General features: G+C 34.6%; 1 protein-coding gene across 3 annotated transcripts in view; it reads right to left on the minus strand.

Annotated features, from left to right (window-relative positions):
- Nucleotides 1–216: 216 nt before the first annotated feature.
- milt (trafficking kinesin-binding protein milt) overlaps nucleotides 217–23863 on the minus strand; it is a 94318-nt gene continuing 70671 nt past the window's right edge. For 2 of the 3 annotated variants that reach the window (XM_077427938.1, XM_077427931.1), the window contains 9 exons: nucleotides 9779–9855; nucleotides 7147–7311; nucleotides 6859–7069; nucleotides 4189–4319; nucleotides 3795–4117; nucleotides 3472–3714; nucleotides 3255–3397; nucleotides 2972–3187; nucleotides 217–2885 (listed from right to left, as the gene is read on the minus strand). In XM_077427938.1, the coding sequence (XP_077284064.1) occupies nucleotides 1771–2885; nucleotides 2972–3187; nucleotides 3255–3397; nucleotides 3472–3714; nucleotides 3795–4117; nucleotides 4189–4319; nucleotides 6859–7069; nucleotides 7147–7311; nucleotides 9779–9829 (2598 nt within the window). In that variant the 5' untranslated portion in view covers nucleotides 9830–9855 and the 3' untranslated portion in view covers nucleotides 217–1770. Of the gene's footprint in view, nucleotides 2886–2971; nucleotides 3188–3254; nucleotides 3398–3471; nucleotides 3715–3794; nucleotides 4118–4188; nucleotides 4320–6858; nucleotides 7070–7146; nucleotides 7312–9778; nucleotides 9856–18823; nucleotides 18837–23863 lie in introns of those variants that run through there. The other variant, XM_077427946.1, reaches the window with a different exon arrangement.

Below are 23863 nucleotides of genomic sequence, written 5' to 3' on the forward strand. Positions count from 1 at the left end.
ACCACCACCCTTGTCATACTTCTAAACCATATATTCCATTTTCCATCTCTCATAGTTTTTACTACAAATATTGATGAAAAGATGAATAATGAGTAATAACTCATTCATTTTTACAAGGATGTTAAAATTTTTAAGGACTACTTAAAAAGTGTATGTGATTCAACATCGAAACATTTGCCACAGTTATAAAGAAAAAAAATCAATAAAAGACGCAGTATCAATAGATAACTTTTATTGCCATAAATATACAAGAATATATAATAATTCCTGTCGTTTTATATTTACTAAATGCTTTTGATGTTCGTTTATAAAATGTATATGTGTGCCTTTATCATGGCAATTTGATTATAATTAAAAAAATATTGAATTTTAAAAATTTCTATGAAATAATTCAAAAAGGATTCTTGTGTATATATATTATAGATACAAATATTACATCAGCAATACAGAATAATATTTTAATTAAAAATTTAGTTTTCAATAATTAAATTGGATGGTTTAAAATAATTCATTATATTGAAATTATTTACATAAGTTTCAGTTGAAATTTAAATTTCAAACAGATTGTAAAAATTAAAAGAGTACGTTTCACTGGATTTGATAAAGCAACAATTATAGAAACTCAATAATTATTTCAGGATTTGTGCAAACATGCACTTCAAAGATGAAAAATATTTAAAAATCTTAGAAATGAGGAACAGAAAAATATTAATGCAATCGATTCGAACCTAAGAAAAATGAACAACTGATAAACTTATCTTAGCTTGAATAAGATAAGAAACAGTGTCAAAATTATTTTTAAAGTTAAAAAGCGGCAAACTTTGGCAACATTCTAATCATTTGATTTTTTTAAATTAAAATGGCAAAATTTACCATGCAAGAGGCAAAAGAAGCAAATTAATTTTTAAATAGGAAGAGCCGCTAAATAAATTATCTATTTACATTTCATAGGTCATCCCGTACTATGCATTTTTTGGCATAATTCAACAATATTTACAATCGTATAAAAAAAAAACACCATCCTTCTCTCTAAGGATTTCTACTTTCAAAAAAAAAAAAATATATGCACAATAAATTACTTGAATATAAGAAAACATCAACTAAAAGTAAAATAAAACAAATTGTAAGATCTCTTTTTGTGCAAAATCTAATGAATGAAGAACACATTTTTCATATTGAAAACAAACATTTATAAATAAAACATAAATCCCACACAATTTTAAATAAAACAAAAAGGCAATTTAAATTATCTATAAAAGCTTTCATTCGAGAATCTCAAAATGACTAAATTGTCTACCTCTAAAATCGAAAAAGAATTGTTAAAAAATGTTTCTGTTCAAACATACAACTAAATGTTAAGTAAAATAATTAAAAAGAAACTATTTACATTGATTTTCTAAAATTATCTATATTACAAAATAGTGTCGTTATGAATGTAACAAGTATAATACTATTTTTCCACACATGCCAACAGAAACTGAACATTTTCATCTAATCATCGACAAAGACATAAATGCTGAAATTATTTAAAGAATACATTTTCACAAAGAAACAAGATTCATTGAGATCAAAGTACCTAAAAAGTCAAAAAAATTTTGAATAAATCATAGATTTACTTATCACTCATGGAATTTAATATAAAATAAATAAATAATATTAACTAAACTAAACAAATAACAGACATGAACGAAAGTATAAACCTACACTAAATCCTATTGAACAGATCGATGAAAACAGTCGAGTTTCGCATGCGTGAATATTATCACAATCTTATAGTAAGCCTCCTTTGCGACCAAACAGAAGAGAACTCAACGTGCCCAGGGTAGAAAATGTCTGACCGGATTGCTTATTAGGAGAACCAACAGTACCAAGATCAGGTCTCATAGTATTAACTGTTCCAAGGTCTCCTCGAGGACGTGGACGACGTTGTGCTCTATCAATTTGTGCCTTAATTGCACCAGATCCCGGTTGACCCGGTACCCCGAGTGGAGGAGCTGCAGATTCAGCAGGATGCTCAGCAACATCGGACAAGGCGTTAGCGCGCCCTTGTTGCAACGTTTGTTTCAAGCATGTAAGCTGGGCCATCGGACTTTGTTGTCCTCTTCTCATATATATACCGCCAGTAGTTTGCAAAGATAAGGGGCTGGAACATACTCCCATTAAGCTGTTGATGCCGATTCTTTCAACTTTGTCAACAATACGATTCTTTCTATCTGTTCGAGATGACTTTTGTGAGTGTGCAGGAAGTGGTGAAAATGTTCTTCTTAGTATATCAGCTCCACTATTGATCAGAGATTGCAGCGGTGGTAGTGGATGAAGGGGTGAATCAGAATATTCAGGAGGTGGTGATGAAGGAGGAGTAGATAATGGTGAACCTAGTTGAGGACTGTTGCAAGGTGTTGCTGTAGGTGACCAAGCAATAGCTGGAGTAGCCACGCACGATGGGGTAACTGCTTTAATGCCTCTCTCATTCAGAATGTTTGCTAATCCCATGTTTGTTGAGAAAGTACAAGTTGAATTTCTTCTAGACAGAGTAGCACGTGGTGTGTGACAAGGTGAATGACGAGCACTGGGCATCCGAGAAGGAACTTCACTACAAACTTCGCTTCCGAGAGCACTTCCCCACATACTGCCACCCAAACTGCCAGCTACACTTCCGCGCATGCTTCCTGCAACACTACCAGCCATACTTCCTGCCATACTACCATCATCAGGATGCATAACCATACTGTTGGTATATGTGAAGATTAAATTGGAATTGTCAAAACGTTTCCCAGGGAATTCGTCATCTTCTTCCACATCATTTAAGCTATAAATCGGTAAACCAAGATCTCCAACGCCACGTCCTCCCCTGATTTGAACACCAGGTCTATCCTCCAAAAGACCTGAAGTAAACATGCGGGAAAATTACATGATGAAATCTATATAAATACGCAATTCAAGAAATGCACAAAAGTGAATAAGTACATACCTGACATTGTAGGAGTTGCTAGTTGAGCCCAATGATGCAATGTATGTGAACCTTCCATTGGTTTTACAATCTGAAGTCTATCAGGAAGACGCCAAGAAGTTGTTCCACTTCCACCAAAAGCAGCACTTCGTCCAATACTACTAACAACACCAGTGGACATGATACTGTCCGGTGTTCTTAGTCCGAAAGGCAAAGAGCTGATTGGAGAGCTTCGTCCTAAAAGAAAGTATTTTTAAAATCACCAATTTCATATTCGAATTTTACTCTCAAATTGATTTCATACCATCATAATCATAATGATTGAAATGTTGTCCAGCGGTAAGTTTAGCACGCCTAGCTTTAATTTCAGCCGGTGTTAGCCTACGTAATGCAGCCTCCAAGTCAGCCGCCCCCGGCACTCCAGGAATTCCAACACTTGATCCACCGCTGAAAAAAATAAAAAAATATATAAAGAATAGTTCCGATACAGAGTTGATTAATTTAGTACAAACTAAACTAACGGGTAAGTGTCTTCAGGATCGCCAAAGCTGCTCGTAACCGATGCATTGTCCATAGCAGAATCTGAGCTACAGGTACTCATACGTGGACCTGACATTGAAACTGTCTGCATAGGGTTCTGAGAAAGCCACGCTCCGGTACTACCTGGCAGTGTTCCTGACATTCCTTTACCAGCTCGTTCCATTCCTGCAGCTTGAGCTCGGCTAGCACATTTAACAGTCTCAAATACTTTCTTGAAAGGTTGTCTGAAATAGAATATTGATTTAAATTAAAATAAATTCAATCCAATCAGAAATTGAAATAAAACAATATCATTCAAACATACACTCTATCTCCAATTCCAGAATCCATACTGAGATCAGAGTACAGAGATGTTTCCAATAATTCTGATTGTAGCGAATCGTGCTGCGATAGTCCTGCAGCTGTAGCAATGTGAGGCATAATGTGTGACATGTGTGGTGGAACACCTCCTCGTACCATCGGTTGAACACGTTTTCGTTGTTGTCTTAATTGTTCTTGAGTATCATGCAATAAACTGAGCACTTCGGCATAACGATCTTTGAAATCGGCCAATTCGGATGCTAAACTATTTTGATTCTCCCGTGTGATATCCAACAGAGCAATTGCTTGCTCATGTTCTACTGTCATCTGGAAACACATTTTATAGTAAGCAACATATCAAATAAAATATAAAAAAGTTAACAACTATTATAACATACCTGCTGTAGTTTTTGCTCGGTGATTTGAAGTTTAGACATTGTCGTGTCGAGCAAATCCTTTTGCTGTTGACACTCCTCTTTAGTTCTCGAGAGCTCATCTTCGATTCCATCGACCTCCATACTTGCACTCGCTGCAATCGAATTACTTTATAAGTCGTTGGAGTGTAAACAAACACTAACATGTCAATTGAAGACTTCGTTTGAAAAACAGCGTATGTCCATTTTTTTCGAAATCGATTTTATTGTTGCAAACGATAGTCCTGATCACGGACTACATGCTCACTTTTTATTGGATGTGGAAAAAATCTCTTAGTCACTAAAAATGAGCGTCAAAAAATAGCCACTTTTGGAAAAACACCACTTGTCCAAGCATTTTGTTAGAAAAACAACATATGTCCAGGGACATATGTTGTTCTTCCTACAAGATCGGCCTCAAACGATGCATGTATGTACGTCATATGTTTTATAACTTCTTCTAATGGTATAATATTCTTTTTTAAAACTATTGAATGGCACAATTTTATATTTTAAAAAATCGTTTTTTCATATTATTACATATTTTTTTCACATTTCATACCTATATATATGTACATACATATAGGTATGATTGTGATTGTATGCATATTTACCTCTTATTTCATAACTTCCACATGTTTCTTTACAAATATATAATAACGAAGATTGGAATTAGTGGGTAATAAAAAGTGATGATTTGTATGGACATAAATGTCACCCTTAGCTTATCCCACTTTTGTAGAAAGGATACCGCGTTATACGCTCGACTGCTACAGCGTTTGGATTGCTTGCAGTCCCTTTTATTATCGGAACACATTGATTATTTGTTTAATATTTCTAGAATAGTGATGAAGAACTTTTTTCTAGCTAAGAGCCAAACCAAGGAAAAAATTGCAAAATTGTAAAGTTTGGGAGCCGCAACATAATAGTTTTGGATTGTACAATTTATTAAAATTTAATATAGATCCTACTCATTTATGAGCCGAAAATCGTGGAGATGTATGATAATCAATTTTTGAAATTTATGTTTCATACACCCTTATCGGAATACGTATTTATATAATTTCACGTAAACTTTGGTAGACAATGAGAGCCGCGAGTTTTGATGCAAAGAGCCTCATGCGGCTCCGGAGCCACAGGTTACCGACCACTGTTCTAGAAAGATCAAGTGGCGGAACTTATTAAGTTTGAATTTTGTATTTTTAAATATTAAATGTATTAAATAAAGTATTTTTCAATAATTGCGCAATTTATGGAAAAACAAATTATTGGTTATTTTATTTATTATTATTTTTTACGTGTATTTTTTAACTTTTATTTATAAACTATTCTTATGATATATTGTATTTTTAAATATAAAATGTATTAAATAGAGTATTTTTCAATAATTGCGAAATTTGTGGAAAAACGACCTATGTCCCACCTGGTTTTTATTTTTTATTATTTTTTACGTGTATTTTGCAACTTTTATTTTTAAACTATTCTTACTATATATTGTATTTTTAAATATAAAATTTATTAAATTAAGTATTTTTCAATAATTACGGAAGATAAATAGTTTTTTTGCTCTCCTGCACAATTCGTATTTTGTGACATGTGCTGTTTTTCAAACAAAGTCTTCAATTGGTCACTTTTAATCTCAATATAAAATAGCTGACTAAACAATATATAATATTTCGCATTGCGTTTTACATATACGTATAGTTTTAGCTTTAATTTGCATTTGCAAACAAAAATGTGTATAAATTTATTTATTTAATTTATTATTTTAAAATAATAACAACAATAAAATGACCAGTGTGACCTGACAGGTTGCCCCAAAGCGTCACACCGGTAAATATTATATATTCAATACATATAAATACATATAAATTTCAATACATATAAATAATAAATATATTCAATACATATAAATTTACGGGTCTACCTCACGGGCCGGAATGTGAAATTATGAAAACGCAAATATCGGAAGGCAAAGATCGAAAATCGAAAGATCTTAAGTCGAAAGATCAAAAAAAAGGGTGCATGGTAAACGGTACATACTCACTTAATTTGCGCGAGCAGGCTACAACAGGAACAAGAGGAACAGGCTTTGCCTCCCGTATTCTGCGCTCGCACATTAATACGGGAGGAAAAGCCTGTTCCTCTTGTTCCTGTTGTATCCTGCTCGCGAAAATTAAGTGAGTATGTACCGTTTACCATGCACCCTTTTTTTATCTTTCGACTTAAAACCTTTGATTTACGATCTTTGCCTTCCGATGTTTGCGTTTTCGGTAATTCCACATTCCGGCCCATCACGGAGACCAAAATTTACATATGATTTAAATACAAAACGAATTATCAATTAAAAAAAAAAATTTATTTGATTATCAAAATATAATAATTAATATTCTGTGCGAAATAATAATGCAAAAGAAAAAGCTTTAAAATATTACAAGCAAAATGTATTTTTGGAAAATACCTACTATCGAACAACGAATGAAAATTGATGATTTTAAGGATGTCGAAGCAAGTATGGTCTGACAGGGTGCAGTTTTATGATGAAAACACACTGCAAGGCCACCTTGCTCCGCCATCCCTATTATTCAGAACGTCTCTGGTTTCCATCGTCGATTAAACATAAATAAATACAACATTACATAAATCAATATTTACCAAGTTGGGCAGCAACGTCTCGTACGAGGCGAGCTTCTCTCTCCTCGACTGCGTCCGTGTCAAGGGTGAGCCGAGATGCTTCGGCCCGAAGCGACCTGTTCTCGTCCTCCAGTCCTCCGATCCTACGCCGCAAGAGTTCCATCGACACCGCTCCTCTAACAGTTCCACCTCCATTTTCAGAACTCGAATCATCCACTTCGTTAGTCAATACCTGCAATGTTACACGGTTACAATATGCATTCAAAATCCCCATACATATGTACAATTATGAAGAACGCCATGACTAACCTGTATTAGCTCGGTTTTCTTAATGACGAGATGCGAGAGTTGTGTCAACTCGTCTTTAGCAGCTCGCAATTCCGCTTCTAGAGACTGAACGTTGGCCTCAAGCTTTGTATTATGTGTTAGAAGTTCCTTGCCAATGCGCGCAGTTAATTCGAGGTCCTTTTCTTTCTGTAGATTAATTTTATCAAGAAATTTCAGTACATTACGTAACCAGACATAAAGAAAGTATTTTTATATTCTAAAACTACATTTTGTGTAACAACTACAAATGCATATCACCAGGTCACACCGGGTAACTTGCGGGCAATTCTGTGAGTGACTTTGTTGCCCAAGCGTGGTTGCTCGTAGTCACTCTTGATCACCCAATTCGGGCAATCAGAAGTGACCAAGAATCCGCTCAATATGTAACGATGCAGCCACATGTGCTAATAGTTTCTTCACTGTAGAAATTTCAATATGGGACGATACAGTCACAATTGTTCATAGTTTTTCACTATAGTCACCTATGATCGCCAGCAACAAAATCACCAAGTATGGCATCCTTCAATACAACGCTATACATTATGAGGGATCGCAACGGTTGTTTAGGTAATAAAATCATCGACCTGAACCATCGCCGGCAACCGATATCAACAGCCTGGTGACTTTACGACTTGGGCAACCGATGCATGCTATACAACTGCAATACATTTCAGCTGCATGTGCAACACAGGGACCCCGGTGGCTGGGCTCAAAATCGATTAGTTTTCAAAGATTTCAAATTTGGTATCAAAGCGACTAAGGGCGAAAACACACTGAGTGGTATGGGATGTCACGCCTTGGCTCCCCGCTGTGACCGTTAACAGTGGGGGTTCCCCAAACCAAATTCGAGTGTATTTGCAGAGTGTATACGTTTGGGAAGTCGCATGTGTATGCATATCCATATACAACCGAGATTTCGCGCATTTTTCTCCCCATTCGCCCATATGAACTACGAAAAATAGAGCTCCAATTGCATCACCACTTTCTTGAATATAAAAATTGTAAATAAAATATATTAATATAAAAAATGGGCTGGCAGTCTGTCAATGAATATTTTATTTTCAGTGGTGGCTCGTCTATATGGGCTGCGGGCTGCAGCCTCCCATTATAGTAAATATGCATGATATTTTTGTCGTTTATATGGGTTGCGGGCTGCAACCCTACTAGTTTAGTATATAAACATGTTACTTTTGTTTGCATTTGATCACCAGTATGATCAACGAGCTACTACAGTCCGATTCATCTCTGCAGCCCCCCCCCCCCCCCCCCACTGGCGATTCTCACGAGCCGCCACGGGTTATTTTTATCGACATGTACGTAAGTAAATGCATTCATTATCAATTAGTTACAGTCAATATTGAGTGCACTATAGCCCTTTAATAATTTAGAAAGGGGATACTTTTTTTGCGTTTCTACATATTCTATTTTAGAGACATTTATTATCAATTGGTTACGGTCAATAGCACTGAGCAACAAAAAAAAATTTACCAGAGCGGAGACTAGCCAATCTTTACTAAGTTTGACCCACTGAATTCGAATATGATAATGATTTTTGTTGTTTGGGTCTCCTTTACGAGATATGAGGGTTTAAAAAAATGCGCAATTTTTACAGTTTTTTGATTTTTGCAGTCTTTAATTCAAAATCTAGTATTGCTGTGCTCCAAGTGAGTATTGGAATAGTCAGATGTTTTTTCTATTGATTGTGATTTTTTATTGTTTTAAAATACTTAAAATACTAATTTTATAGCGAATTTTAAAAGTCAAAAATGTATATTTTTTTTACAGATTTTTTTATCTGTGCAATTTTGCATTTGTTTGGTCAGTTTTTTATTTCACCACGTTTATAAGGATTGGTTTTCCATCTCCATATTTTTTATTTTTATCTAAATGTACTAACTCGAGCGGTAATTGCTAAGAAAGATTTTCGTTCAGTTTCCGTGAGCGTACACTAGAAACGTTGGTGCGAGCGAGATGGCAAGTCCGACACTTAAACTTAAAGACCGCAAAAGCCAAAAATCTGTAAAAAGTGCGCATTTTTTTAAACGCTCATATCTCGTAAAGGAGACCCAAACAACAAAAATCATTATCATATTCGAATTCAGTGGGCCAAACTTAGTAAAGATTGGTTAGTCTCTGCTCTGGTAACTCAAAAACGTGATTTTTTATTGCTCAGTGTAATAAGTGCACTACAAACCTTTACGAAGAAAACATGTTTGTCCGTTTATTTATGAATGGCATATGTTGTTTCAAATAAGTATTTAATTCTTAAGCCTACCCGGAAATATAAGTCGATTGTTATTTAGAAACGGGACATCTGTTAATATATTTTTGTCAATTGTTTATTAATTAAGTTTAAAACTGAATTATTAAACAATAAAACCTTGAAATCTTTATTTCGACAAGTTTCTCCTACATTTCGTCAAATATGGAATTCACCGTTATTGATCACTGTCAAGCAAGGATAAAATATCACTGGAAACACTCCAGGGGGTAATTTTTGGGACTGTGTACCATGTACATATATAGGCTGGGGATGCTGCTTTTTATTTCACATGTTTAAAATTTAAAAAAGTGTGTTTTCGCCCCCAATGAACGGCCAAAAAATTATATTTACCTCCTCTAGAAGCCGTGTAACTGCTTCTATGTCATTGTAGGTTTTGGTCATTTGGCTCACCCTGTTGCTGCATAGAACTGTAACAATAAAATAAAGAACGTTATTTGAATAATTTTTTTAAAATAAGATTTTAATAAATTAATTTACACCACACGGTGGCAATAAGATAAAAACAAAATTTGAATTTATTAACTGTTGAAAAATATTGATTGTACAACATACTCTACACCTCAGACGCAAAAATCGATCTTCAAGAAAAGCTATGTAGTCAAGTTTTTGTCAAGAAATTAAACACGTCTATTAAATCGATTAAAAAGCAAATCAGGTTTCACGCAATAGAAACCACATCGATTACATCAATATTTAATAAGTCGATAGATTTTTTTTAACACGCAACCGTTCATAAAGTGTAAATCGATATACTGAAAAATCAATTTTGGACGAAAATTTAACAAAAGTGCAATATAGGTTTTGCGGAGCAAAATAAAATGGATGAAGTGATATAATAGAGGCGAAGAGAAAATTACCAAAAGATTTTATTTGTACGAGACGGTCGTGGCGGACATCTCCATAATATAAACGCAGGACGGAAAAACTATTTTGGATCGATGGACTGATTTTTTTGTTGTGTATGAATATCGAGTTGAGAGAGCTTATGCGTCCGATTTGCCGGACCAAACTTCGGAAAAATCGAATTATGTGATTCTTGATACTCATCGGTGAGCTCGGTAAAAAATATTTACAAACACGATGACGTCACCGTGCATGAATGAATGAAAAGTTGGAAGGAATCGATCCACCATCACCATCACCTTCACGCGAGAGGCTCAACTGGACGTAGTTGTTAGTGGGAGATCTGATGAGGAAATCTCCTAAGCGCTGGGAGATGCTAGAGGCGGAGGAGGTTTCCGAATCGGCCGAAACTTTGCGTTTGTTGCGCTTCTTGGTGAAGAGAGAGACGGCTCTCGGCCACATGGCGCCTTAGCGGACGCCAGGCGGGGGCGAAGGAGCGGTCGAGTTGGGGGCGCGGGGGCGCCGGCGCCGGCGGGGGCGCGCCCGCCCGTCCGCCCTCATGCCCGACTCGCTGCAGAATGTGCACGCCGAAGCGTCCCAATCGATAGGGAGTGTGGGGGTGGTGGGTGGTGGGTGGTGGGCGGCGGGCGGCGGACGGCGGCCAGGCGCAGGGACAGCCCTATCGATCCGGGAGCGGCAGGGGCGCGGCTCGAGGGGGTGCGCCCCCGAACCCACCCCCACACCCACACCCACACCCACACCCACACCCACCCCACTCACTCCCCCCGATGCAACGTCGATGCAACGACTCCAATGCAGCCATTTTCGACGATTCTGCGCAAGCGCGCTCACAAATCTGTGACGTCATCACGATGAACGACCAATGGGAGAGCCCCGTCGTTTCAGTCGATTGCTACACTTCAAATTGATATGACGCTCACGCTCAATTCGGTTGAAACGATTCCTCATCAAATTGGCAAAACCTAGATAAATGTTATAATAATAGAAACGCCCTTTCGAATACATTTATTGTTTCAATAACACGCGTACCGTTTCCATAACTACGCAATATTGTACGCGTATGCTATTGCAGAATGCTAGCTGTCGCCAAGACGCTTTCATATACGATGTTAATCGAATGATATGTTACTTAAATGGTCAATTTACTTATAAAAATGAATCCCATGTTGTTTGTTGTGTGTTTTTACGATACACTTGCCCAGAGAAGTTTTTATCGGACATACGTCGACCACCAAGCATCAAATACGACTAATGCTAAAATTATGTAGATTGTCTGTGGACAATCGTCACTTGACAACAATATACCGCCTAAAGCCACTTATATTCCTATAAAATTTATCTGGCAAAACCCCACTATTTGACTATGATTTAAAATTTGTAATCTATGAATTTATTTACGTACAAGTTTAATACTATAGGCGTCGCTCTTGGGCAAACTGTAATGGAGTCATGGAAAATTTGGTTAAAAAATATATGAATATATTAAAATAAATCACAATTCGAACAAATTTTATTTAAATTATTAATTAATATAATAAAACACATGTCTGCCTGACAGTCGGAGACATAATTTCAAAATAATATAATAAATAAATTTGAATTGTTTATTACATATACATATACAAGGAGTTTGAAGCATGAAAAAGCTCATTTAGAAGATCATTTTAAGCTCACAATTTTCAGAAAATTTTGTATTATCTCATTCAAAAACCATATAAAAAATTTCACTAAATTTGGTGGTTATATGTATATTTTAATTTTCATAGCGGTTTTCCAGATATATGTAAGTATGTAGTAGATCCAACATATTGTAGTAGATCCAATATATTTTGATAAGTGTGGAACGATGAAGGCTCGGTAAAACGATAGATAGGAGACGAAACACATACATATGTATGTATGTAGATGAGATATAAATATGTACCTAGGTACCTACATATTTTTATAGTTGAAATGACAATTTCAATCTGATATGGAAATAATTTAAATGTGAGTAATAAATAATAAAAATAAGATGCCATGTATATGCAAAACTTAATCATATGCACATACACTTTATGGTTCTGTTAGTAAGATAAAATTTAAAATAAAAATAATATACACACATATTTACATTGGTTTAAGATTTCAAATTCTTTGCCCGGAATAAAAATAGGTTCAGATAATTTAAAAGAATATAATTGTTTTACCGGTTTTGATACCAAATGATTTACCTTAATAAAATAATCATCATATATTTCGTCATAAAAAGTCACAAAATTCCATACAGGTACATACATATGTACATATATTTATAATCAATTCAATGGGGTATAAAATAAACGAACTTTTTCCGATCAGTTTAGCAATTTATGGTATATGTATATATATGTATGTATGTAGCAACAAACGAGCAAGTTGTATGTTCATTCACAACACAATTTAAATAATAAATAAGACGACTGAAGGCGCAGACACAATCTTACGACACGGCATGCCAGACTCCAGATGTGAATGAGCATGTCTTATGTCATTGTTAATTCATACAACATTATAATTTCGACAAGTTTCTCCTACATTTCTTCAAATATGGGAATCACCGTTATCTATCACTGTCAAACCTATATCAATACAAGGAAAACATATCACCGAAAGCATTCCAGCGGGTGAGATTTGGCCTGGCATAGATCAGGGGTCCTAGGGTTTTTTACATGTGCAAAACTATATCAACAAAAAAGGCAAGTGCCGCATACCACTCTGTATGTCTACGCCCTTATAATTCAAATCAACTATAATTCAGCAGCATAGATCAATGGTTAGAATGTAATGCTTTCAATTGTGTGGTCACGAATTCTATCCCCGGTGTGCTGTTGGCCAGACCTTGGATATGTGATTCCAAGGTTGTCCGTTTCCTATCCGAGTTTGCCAATTTATCTGATTTTCATAGAAACGGTTCCAACAAATTGGCAACCTTATTTTATTCCTTTCGCAAAAATTCGAGTTATTCAGCATCTTTTTTTTTCGCCGATTATAAAAATGCTGCAAAAATTTGTTCACATATGTCTTTTATTGATTGAATAAAATAAATGAAAAAAGAAATCGGAAATCATTAATAATAGCGATTTATTTCACAAGAAAGTATGAAACACATAACTCATAAGTTATGCAATACGCCAGGGTTTCCCAAACTATGTTCCGCGGAACACCAGTGTTCCGTGCAACCTGAATAGGTGTTCCGCGACAATTTGGAAAGGTTTTATACACTGCAACACATTTAAATATCTTCATATTGAAAGGCGAGTGATGATCAATCTCCACTGATGTTTAAGTTAAATTTTAAAGTACATGAAGAAGTTTACAAAGTAATTTTAGATCACCTACATACCTTTACCATTTGTTTTACCTTTTACCATTTGTTTTATATTTGTAAATTTCAATTTCTTCTTATATTCTATTTTATAACCTTTTCCAAATATTTTAATACTATAGTTTAATTATGCAATGTTCTACATATTTTGTCATGCCTTTATTATTTACTTTTTAATTTGTTTTCTTTATATTTATCTTTTTCATTTTTGTAAAAATCTATTATTGGACTCGGATGTTACATATATTATTTATTTACTATTTGTTTTTTTTATACATATCTATGTAAATCCTGTCTGTTGATTTTTCAATTAATAAAATAAAATAAAAAATAAAATAAAATACCTTGATAACAACTCGTTTGCAATATTTTCCGAAAACTAGTAAGGACGATTCCTGGGTTCGGAATCCATTTTCCGTGACAGCTAAACCAGTAGGCTTAAGCGCAAGTGGCTATGAAAATCTAATTGATTTAATTAGTGACTCCGTATTGATACAAAAATACAAAGATCACCCTTTAAATGATTTCTAGGCGAGTTTTTCAGAAGAGTACCCCAATTTTTCAAAACAAGCTATTATTGTTTCACTTCCGTTTTCTACAACGAATTTATGCGAAGCGGGATTTTTTTATTATGCAACGAAGTCAAAGTGAAGGAACAGGCTCGACGCCATACCAGATAATAGAATGCAACTTAGCAATATTGTGCCTGATATCAAGAATATGGGTCTACCTCACGGGCCGGAATGTGAAATGCCGGAAAACGCAAATATCGGAAGATCTTAAGTCGAAAGATCAAAAAAAAAGGTGCATGGTAAACGGTACATACTCACTTAATTTGCGCGAGCAGAATACAACAGGAACAAGAGGAACAGGCTTTTCCTCCCGTATTAATGTGCGCGCGCAGAATACAGGAGGAAAAGCCTGTTCCTCTTGTTCCTGTTGTATCCTGCTCGCGCAAATTAAGTGAGTATGTACCGTTTACCATGCACCCTTTTTTATCTTTCGACTTAAGATCTTTCGATTTTCGATCTTTGCCTTCCGATATTTGCGTTTTCCAGCATTTCACATTCCGGCCCGTCACAGAGACCGCAAGAATATATGCAATTCATGAACTCAAAATCATCAAAGACATTAAGTGCTTTATTTATTCATATTTTTATATTTATATTATATTATAGTTTTATATTTAAATATAATTAATAAATAAATAATGTGTTTTAATAACTTTTTTTTAATTTTTACTAGTAGGAATAACCCAACCTAAAAAAATAAGCTAAGTTATAATTTCCGGGGGTACGAAGTGTTTCATTGCAAAAAAAGTTTGGGAAACCCTGCAATATACCAATCGTCAAACAATCGAAGTGGATTATCCGTCATAAGTATGTACGATCGTTGAAAAAGAGACCGATAATATTAAGCGAATATCATTCCACGCCCTCTTTATGAATAATAAAAATATATTTATGATTTACTACGTATACAAATATTGAACAGATTTTTTTCATAATAAAATCGACAAAAGAAAAAAAATCATCACAGATCAAACGTGATATAACAGGCAGGAGTATTTAACACGTTGACTTACAACGTATTGTACTCTCGCTTCGTGAGAAAATATCGATAAATACACAATACACGTATTTAGAAGCGGCTTATTATGCTACAATACAGCAGTTACATGTTTATAAAAATTCACATAAAATAAAATGATATTTTATGAAAATCCATAAAAGGAAACGTATGTATGTCTTATATAGACATACTTATAATATCTTTATTACATTCATAAATGGTTTTTATTTACGTTTTAAAGGCCTTCCGGGAATTACGCAATCAGAGTGCTTTGAAATTGTAATCATAGATTACAATTCAAAGCATTTCAAATTTTCATCTGTGGCGGTTATCAGGGACGCTGTGGCCAAATTAATCGTATCATATTCGTACTCAACGGGTCTCAATTAGTAATGCTTTGGATTTCTGATCTATTGCCCAATGCCAAATGAGTCACTAGAATGCAGTTTGTGCCGTACATATGTACATATCTAATCGTATCGGATTGTTTTGCAAAGATTCTATGATTAGATCGATAAGTTCAATGCAATATTCAGAGCATGTGTGTATGTATTTATTACTGCGAAATTTTGACCTCAGTACGAACTTGAAAAAAATTGGATTAGTTTTGCGCGTAATTTCGAATCGCGGACGTTGTCCCTAAAGAAATTCTTCACATCAGCCATTCATTATTTTTAGCCTGGCTATTTTGTACGTTCTTCGTGTAAAGAACTTCTAAGAATTCGCAATTTTCGTTTACTCTTTACGACAATATTGTAAGACATCGTCAATAAGGCTTTGAAAAATATAAATCCTTTGATGAACAGTCTACGTGAGGGTAATAAGAATTTTTTAATCATAATTGAAATAATAAAAAGCGTGTAAAAAAACAATATAATTTTTAAATTCAAAATAATATCATAAACAGTATGTACTGATATACAGTTTGAATCTTTAACAGTATTATATTAATTTCGCTTTATGAGTTACACATACATGCATAATTAAAGACCCGTATATTAGCAACCATTATATATTTTTATTTTTACCATTTTCATTTTTCATTTAAGCATTTTTTTAGCAAATATGTACAGAAGTACATACAATATTCAATTTTAGTAATAATACTAATTTTAGACAAAATTTTCAAAATAAAAGTTGATACAATTTAGCAAATAAAATGGCAATTATACAAAAAAAATATATAATAAATCGCACAAATTAGTATTTTTTGGAAATTTCAGCATTTATCTCAAAATTCTAAAAATATTGGTTTCTACCATGGCTTTTTTTATAAAAAAAGAAATCATTGAAGCAAAATTTAAAGCGGCTTTTTCTAAGCCACGCAATTAAGAAAGCCAATTTTTCAAGTCCATCCGAATTTTATACGGTTCATAGCATCATATTTTATAATTTTGACGAATTATAAAAAATATTGATTGTCACACTATGTACGCACGAACATTATTTCGTCTAATTGATTTTGTAACATTAAAAATACCGTGAAAAAAGGTGCCTGAATGCCGTTCCACCGCGTTACATGACAAAAAACCCAGGTTGTTCTACACATATTTATCGAACTGATTTAATAATTATCATACGTTTTGGATTCACAGCATATTATATATATATATATATATATATATATATATATATATATATATATATATATATATATATATATATATATATATATATATATATATATATATATATATATATATATATATATATATAAAAACATCGAATAATGGAAATCCCTTGCCTATGTATGGCGACACATCATCGATTATCAAGATATAGCATATCTATACTATGTACATATAAATGTTGATAATTTCTTCAGCGCACTGTAAAATGAAATAACACATAAGAAAACTATGCGTGAAAAACCTAGTATGAAACAAAAAGCAATGCCTTGAATCAAAATTTTATTTGTTATTACTGATTTTGGGTAAAATTTACTTTAGCACTAGTTTCAATGGGATGTTTAAAGACAAAATGTATGATTGCAGTGCACGCAAAACAACAAAACTATAAGATACGCTTGCTCTGACAGTGCGGATGGTAGGCGACAACAACGGCGAAGACGACGACAATCCACAGGTTACCTTCCAGCATCAAATCTTCCTCGACGTTCTGAGGGGCACACGGGTAGATATCGTCGTCAAACTCGTACGGATCATCGTCGGAAGAGTGACACAAGCACGTCTCCCCTTCGCGGCACTGACACTCCAAATCCTCAAATAGCAACTCCTGCGAAGGCCGAGGCAATCCACTATCAGCCGAGCTGACCGATTCGACGTCCGTCGGCTGTTTCCAATCCCCAGCATCCTGGGGAGGATTGGCAGCGGGTGAGTGGCGGCCATCGATGAAGTCAATGTCGACATCGTTCAACAGCTGCCACCAAGTAGCTTTCGGTGTTACCGAACTGTCTCCTTCTGGATCCATCTCCACCTCCGACACCAATGTCCAATCCCGTCACGGGATACCATCACAACCACGGACTACTCAACACATGTCTCCATCCCGAGGTTCAAGCGTGGACTGTCGCCGCATCCGAGTGTCTAATCTTATCTGGGAGCCCGATCGGGCGATGGGTTGAATGAATAGATCGCGATTTAATTAATTACGGCTCATTTTTCTATGGCTCGAAAAACTGTTAGCGGCAATTAGCTCCACGCACGTTTTCCCAGATTTGCACACAATGGGGCAGATGAAGTAGCAGCGCGAGAAAGTGCGCGCGCGCTCCGCAAAAAAGACCCCACCCGCGAAGGAAGCGCGAAGGAAAAACCGGAAAATTTGCATACGAAGCGAGAAAAATCTAAACAATAAAACGTACGTGCATAACGATAATCGATCGACTGGTATAAACAGTCTGGCAGGCAGTCCCTTGCTGACGAAACTCTCACGCAATACACAAAAAGAAGGGTTAACAATGGGTTCGAAAACTTTCGACGTAGTATATGTATGTACACGGATTTGCCTTCACATCCGAATTCGGTTAATAAAATTGTTCGATTCTTATATTATAATATACCATTGTTTAAAACGTAAACAAATACCCCTGATAATGCATGCTAAATTTCTAGAAACACGATCATAATGGTGAAAAGTGATCCAAGATTTCAATCAAATTACATGCAAAATAGACTTATTTTACGGCCATGTTCAAAATATCAAATGGATACATTTTGTTAATAAAAAGAAAAGGGGCGAAGCTAATAAAAATGGAGGAGGGGGGTTAAATTCGAGGTCACATAATGTAAACATAAGTATTGAAATATATACAGCTGTATGGAAACTTCTACTTGACTAGTCAACAAAATCGTAAAATTGCGATGTATTCAAATATTTAAATGCAAAAATATAACCAAAATAAAATATAATTCAAAAATTCTACGTCACCCCGAACCGAACTCGCAAAATATGCAAAAGCACGTCAAAATCAACAAAGGGCCGCATAATAAATATTCGACGATTCAATCCCGACAAGCAAACAAAGGGTTCGTTTAATATTTACATAAAAGGCAACACTTTCACTATATTGAAAATACGCCGATAGACAAGTATGAACGCATATTACCCGAAACGATTAAATAATTTGAACACACACACACACTGAAACACGCGCGTTCGCCTACTGCGAACCAGTCGAGTGCGTTTTTGGCATTTCGACAAAGACACACGTCTTTTGGCACATGATGTCGTCCAGGTGTGGTGTTGCGAGGCCCGCGGTCGCGAGGTTAGAGACGGGGGCTCGCCGATAATCAATGGTCGGGGGTTGCGGGCCGGTGGCGCCCCGGTGCGGTGTCGCCGCGAAACTGAGTCTAGGAGCGCCACTTTCGAATTGGCGACGCCATTTCGGCGGCCATTTCCTTCGATGGTGACGACGCGGCGCACGGTCGGATCGCACTGTCTATTATAGAAAACCCTTCTAAAGCGTTGTGACAATACTGTGTCGATGAGACTTTGCCCGGTATTTTGATAGAGCCGTCGGCCATTTTGTTTTTATCGGCAGCGATCGCAGCGCTCCCTGTCGGTTCGTTATGTACGTTTTTTTGTTGTTAAACAATTCAGTATGGAGTAGTAAGTAATGTGCTCAAACAAAACAAACACATCAATTAAAGTTCAATTACACTACCTTTTCAATTACTTGCCGTGGTTATTTTAACGCTTTGAGTCTATATTTTATTTAATTTAACTTGTATACAATTCAAATTGGTTAGCCAAGATGTTTAGACGACAGGAATTGAGATCCAAAGACTGCCGAGCTGAACGAAACGTTCAGGATGATTTTTAGTGACATTCACAGGTTTCATAACTGCTAATATATGATATATTTTGGGAAATGTTTTTGATGCGATCCTATCGGATTATAATACATACATACATATGTATATATAAAAATAATCCGATAGGATTATTATATTTCATGCAATCCTATCAGATCATGCAAACAATCGGATAATTTTCATGCATTAATTTTAGATTGCTGAGATTTTCAAACGTTCATTTTTAATATACACAATGCTCAGCATTGAGCAAACAAGGAAGAAGAGACTAGCATTAAGCCAAACAAATAAATTAATACTGAAGAGTACATATCGTAAGCATCATCCAATTGGTCATAGTCATATTTAATGGTACTGACCCACATGACTATATTTTGACATACTTAATCAGAGATGACCCCCCCTCCCTGGATTTGGTCTTTAAAGGTCCGTTTATATGATTCAGCACTGCACTTCAATAGCTCGGCACAAAACTGCACGAAAAATACTACTTTTATTCATAATATACAACATCGCCTATTTTCGGCATGTTCATGTTAGTTTTGGATAAGTGCAATGCAAAATCAGCTTACATATACATACATTACAGAGTGCGACGATATAGTGCAATATTTCTTGCGTCGTATCGTCGAGTCAATTGTCAAAATATGACGTATGAAAATATTCACATGTGCATGCGCACTTTCATTAGCACGGGTGCATTCGCCACTATGACGTCACGTCATGCGTGAACGTGATGCGTGACGTCACGCCACAATGACCAAAAAAAAAAAACGGTTTTGTTTGATACGTTTCGGTGTACTGCTGTATAATATGAATAGATCGTGTCGGTTATAAGGTCAGTAAGCATCAGTATATGATTATTGTTGTTTGCTTTTTATTATTTTATGTTTGTTTGTTATTGTATTGTATATATATATAAATATACATATATATACACACACACACACACACACACACACATATATATATATATATATATATATATATATATATATATATATATATATATATATATATATATATGTGTGTGTGTGTGTATATGTGTGTGTGTGTGTGTGTATATGTATATGTATATGTATATGTATATGTATATATATATATATATATACAATACAATAACAAACAAACATAAAATAATAATATATATATATATATATATATATATATATATATATATATATATAACCATTTTATTTAGATAATTAAAGCAACTTTCACAACAAATATTACATCTAGTGAAAATTTTAATATTAAAGAAGCGCGTTTGTTTACATGTGTAGTTTGTATATCAAAACTGTTTCATAAATAAACAAGAAACTATCACAGTCCAACCACAAATAGTCACTAATCGCAGGGTCAAAGGATTATCTAACCTTCTGCTTTTTTAAATACAGATTAACCCCCTGCGTTTCCCAACTTATTTCGCATTCCAAAATTTAGAAAGTGAATATAATGTGGTCTGAAAATAATTCAGCTCAGTCATAACACTAATTGTTACGTACATACATACATACATAAATGGTGCGGTGAAAATTGCGCTCAATGAAATTTCGGGGATAATGAACCGTCGTTATACGAGACGCTCGTTATAAGCGATAATAATTTATCATAAATTACTCGGATATTTACAGAAAAAAACCAATGAACGAAACTCAGCAGTCGCATTATCGACAAAAAGGCAAAACACTTTCTTGAGTGCATCCGTAACATTTCCCACGTTACAGATATTATCATATCCGACGAAGATTTTCCACCAAAAAAACAGACCGCAACTAAAGGGCAAAGGTTTGTCGTAAAAATTGAAAATCGTTCAACGACCGAAGAAAATTAGCTTAATTTTTAAACGTTGATCCAATTTCGCACGGTCCAATTGCCGCATAAAACATTCGACAATACATTATAGATAACCCAGTGAGCGATTTTAAAAGCATGGCTCTTCATTGTATTTTCAAGTGTATATCGGCAGTTAACTATGGCAATTAATAGCACATATCCGATAGGATGATCAGTGTCGTGCGAAAAAAAGAAATAATTAACAAGCACCAGAACCACTGAACAATGACCGAATCGTGTGAACTATGGGGATGTAAATTATTGATACGCGCTGTATGGTAGTAATGGCGTAACTGTTGCGTTATCGCTTCGACCTGTTCAATGCTTATTACACATAGTTTACACGCAAATTAAGAAGCAAAACAATAACAACTGGAGTGCTCGGACTGTTATAATTGACGCCATAAGACCTGGATCTGGAGTTTAGGTTCGCACGAGCTCAACTCTACTACTTAAAATGTAATTTATAATTGGTCTTAGTCAAATATGAAGTTGAGAGTATTTATTTATTTATCAATAGTTTTGGACCATTGTGGCATTACAGGAAGAACCTAATGCACCACAATGGCCTACATTTAACAAAGATATAAATACAAGTAAAATTACTTCATTATTTCACTTCACAACCGACTTCAAATTAGGTCTGTAGACAAACTTACTATATTTGATTAATATTAAGAATACAGTAGGTTTAAATATTGCCCGTCAAACATTTATATTTCACCTGCTATGACTCAAATGAAGTGATTTTTAATTTGTGTTGGGTTAAGTGTTTTTCACAGAATGAGTTTCACAAATAACCATGTATACACAATTTTCTCTAGATCTTCCGACTTAAATATTCAACATTATTTACTAAAAATTATATTTTTACCATAATGGCATTACGGGTTTTACCTCTGAGCGACACCTATGGTATTAAACTGGGACATATATGAATTTATAGCTTATGAATTTGAAATCATATTCAATTAATGGTGACAAAATAGGATGGTTTTGTCAATTTGATGAAGAACCGTTTTAATAATGAAATCCGATAAATTTAAAACTCGGGTAGGAGTTCTTTTTAGGAGTTTGATCGACTTGGAATCACAAATATCAAAGTCTGAACAGTAGGGCTGCAGAAATACTCCGAATAAATTCTCTTTAATCGAGGTCAACCCAAAGCTTGAACCTGGGAACCTCTCTGTGCTTTGGTTAAAATAGTATATGTATAAAATTATATAAACATTTATATTGTAAATAGGTTTTTAATTTTTTTCCTATAACATTTAAATAAAATACTATAAATCCTAACAAGAAAAATAATCTGTAAAATAGATAATGATCACTGAATCAGTAGCTAAAAGAATATATGTACTTACATAATTGAGATGTATTGTGAACATATGTAATTTATGAAAAATAAAAAGCATTTCAAGATATAAAAAATTAACATTAAAAGAAAAGTGTACTAAATGAGCAGAACTCTTCTGGGTCTTATCACAAAATATAATATACATACATACATAGATATGTATATATTTGTTTACAACGATATTACCTTTACTATTTGGAGAGATTTTTTTTAATTCGTATACATGTAGATATATTTTGTACGGAGAATACATATGTATGTATAATCATAAATGTATGAGTTTGGAAGAATGAAAACTGTGAGTAAGTTTGAGCCTTTAATATCCCCAATAATTTATTTTTACACACTTGGGGGTAATTTATTCCGATTCTCTCTCGCTTAGAGCAAAATATTTTCAGATGATACTACATATGTATATATATGTAAGTACATTTGCCGTATCCAATTTTCTAATGGATACGGCATATAATAATTCCTATACATTGAAATGAGCTAAATATGCTAGTGCTTGCACAGCGTCTTTAAAATGAATTGTGTACAGGCTTTTATATTGGAAAGTTCATAGATTCAACGAATCACTTATTAGAAACTTTGAGGTACATAAGCTTTCCAAGATATGTACAGTCCCTGACCAGAATATTACGCCACCCCTCTCGAGATGCGTTTGGGTAAATTTGTCACGGTCGTAAATAACTCATAATGGGAACTTTTGGCCTCATTTTTTTTGTGATCTTATCCTTAAATGCAAACGACGTCGTACTGTTGACGTAGATATTTCACATTTTCGTCCTTTAATTGTTGTTGAATATTTTTTTTCGTATTAAATCGATTCTTGGAAACAAGCCTGGCGATTTTTCGATCCACACGAGGGCCAAATTTTTTTTTAGTACCACTATTAGCTCGCCGATTGAGTGTGGGGTCGCAATCAGTATCCAGATTTTGTTTTATTTTTCTAATAGACGCCCTACTAACACCCTCCATTGTCGCGATTTTGTTTTGAGAAAACTTTCCTGTATTTAATAATGATGTAATGCTTGCAATTTTTTCTTTAGAAAGATCTGATTTTCTACCCATCTAAAAAAATCCAATAAAAGTTTTACACGCAATTTAAATCATAAAACAAAGTAAAATTTCGAGATATTATATACCAACTTACCTTAGAAATA

Source organism: Arctopsyche grandis, chromosome 1, assembly GCF_051622035.1.
Source record: "Arctopsyche grandis isolate Sample6627 chromosome 1, ASM5162203v2, whole genome shotgun sequence".
Classification (NCBI taxonomy): Eukaryota; Metazoa; Arthropoda; class Insecta; order Trichoptera; family Hydropsychidae; genus Arctopsyche; species Arctopsyche grandis.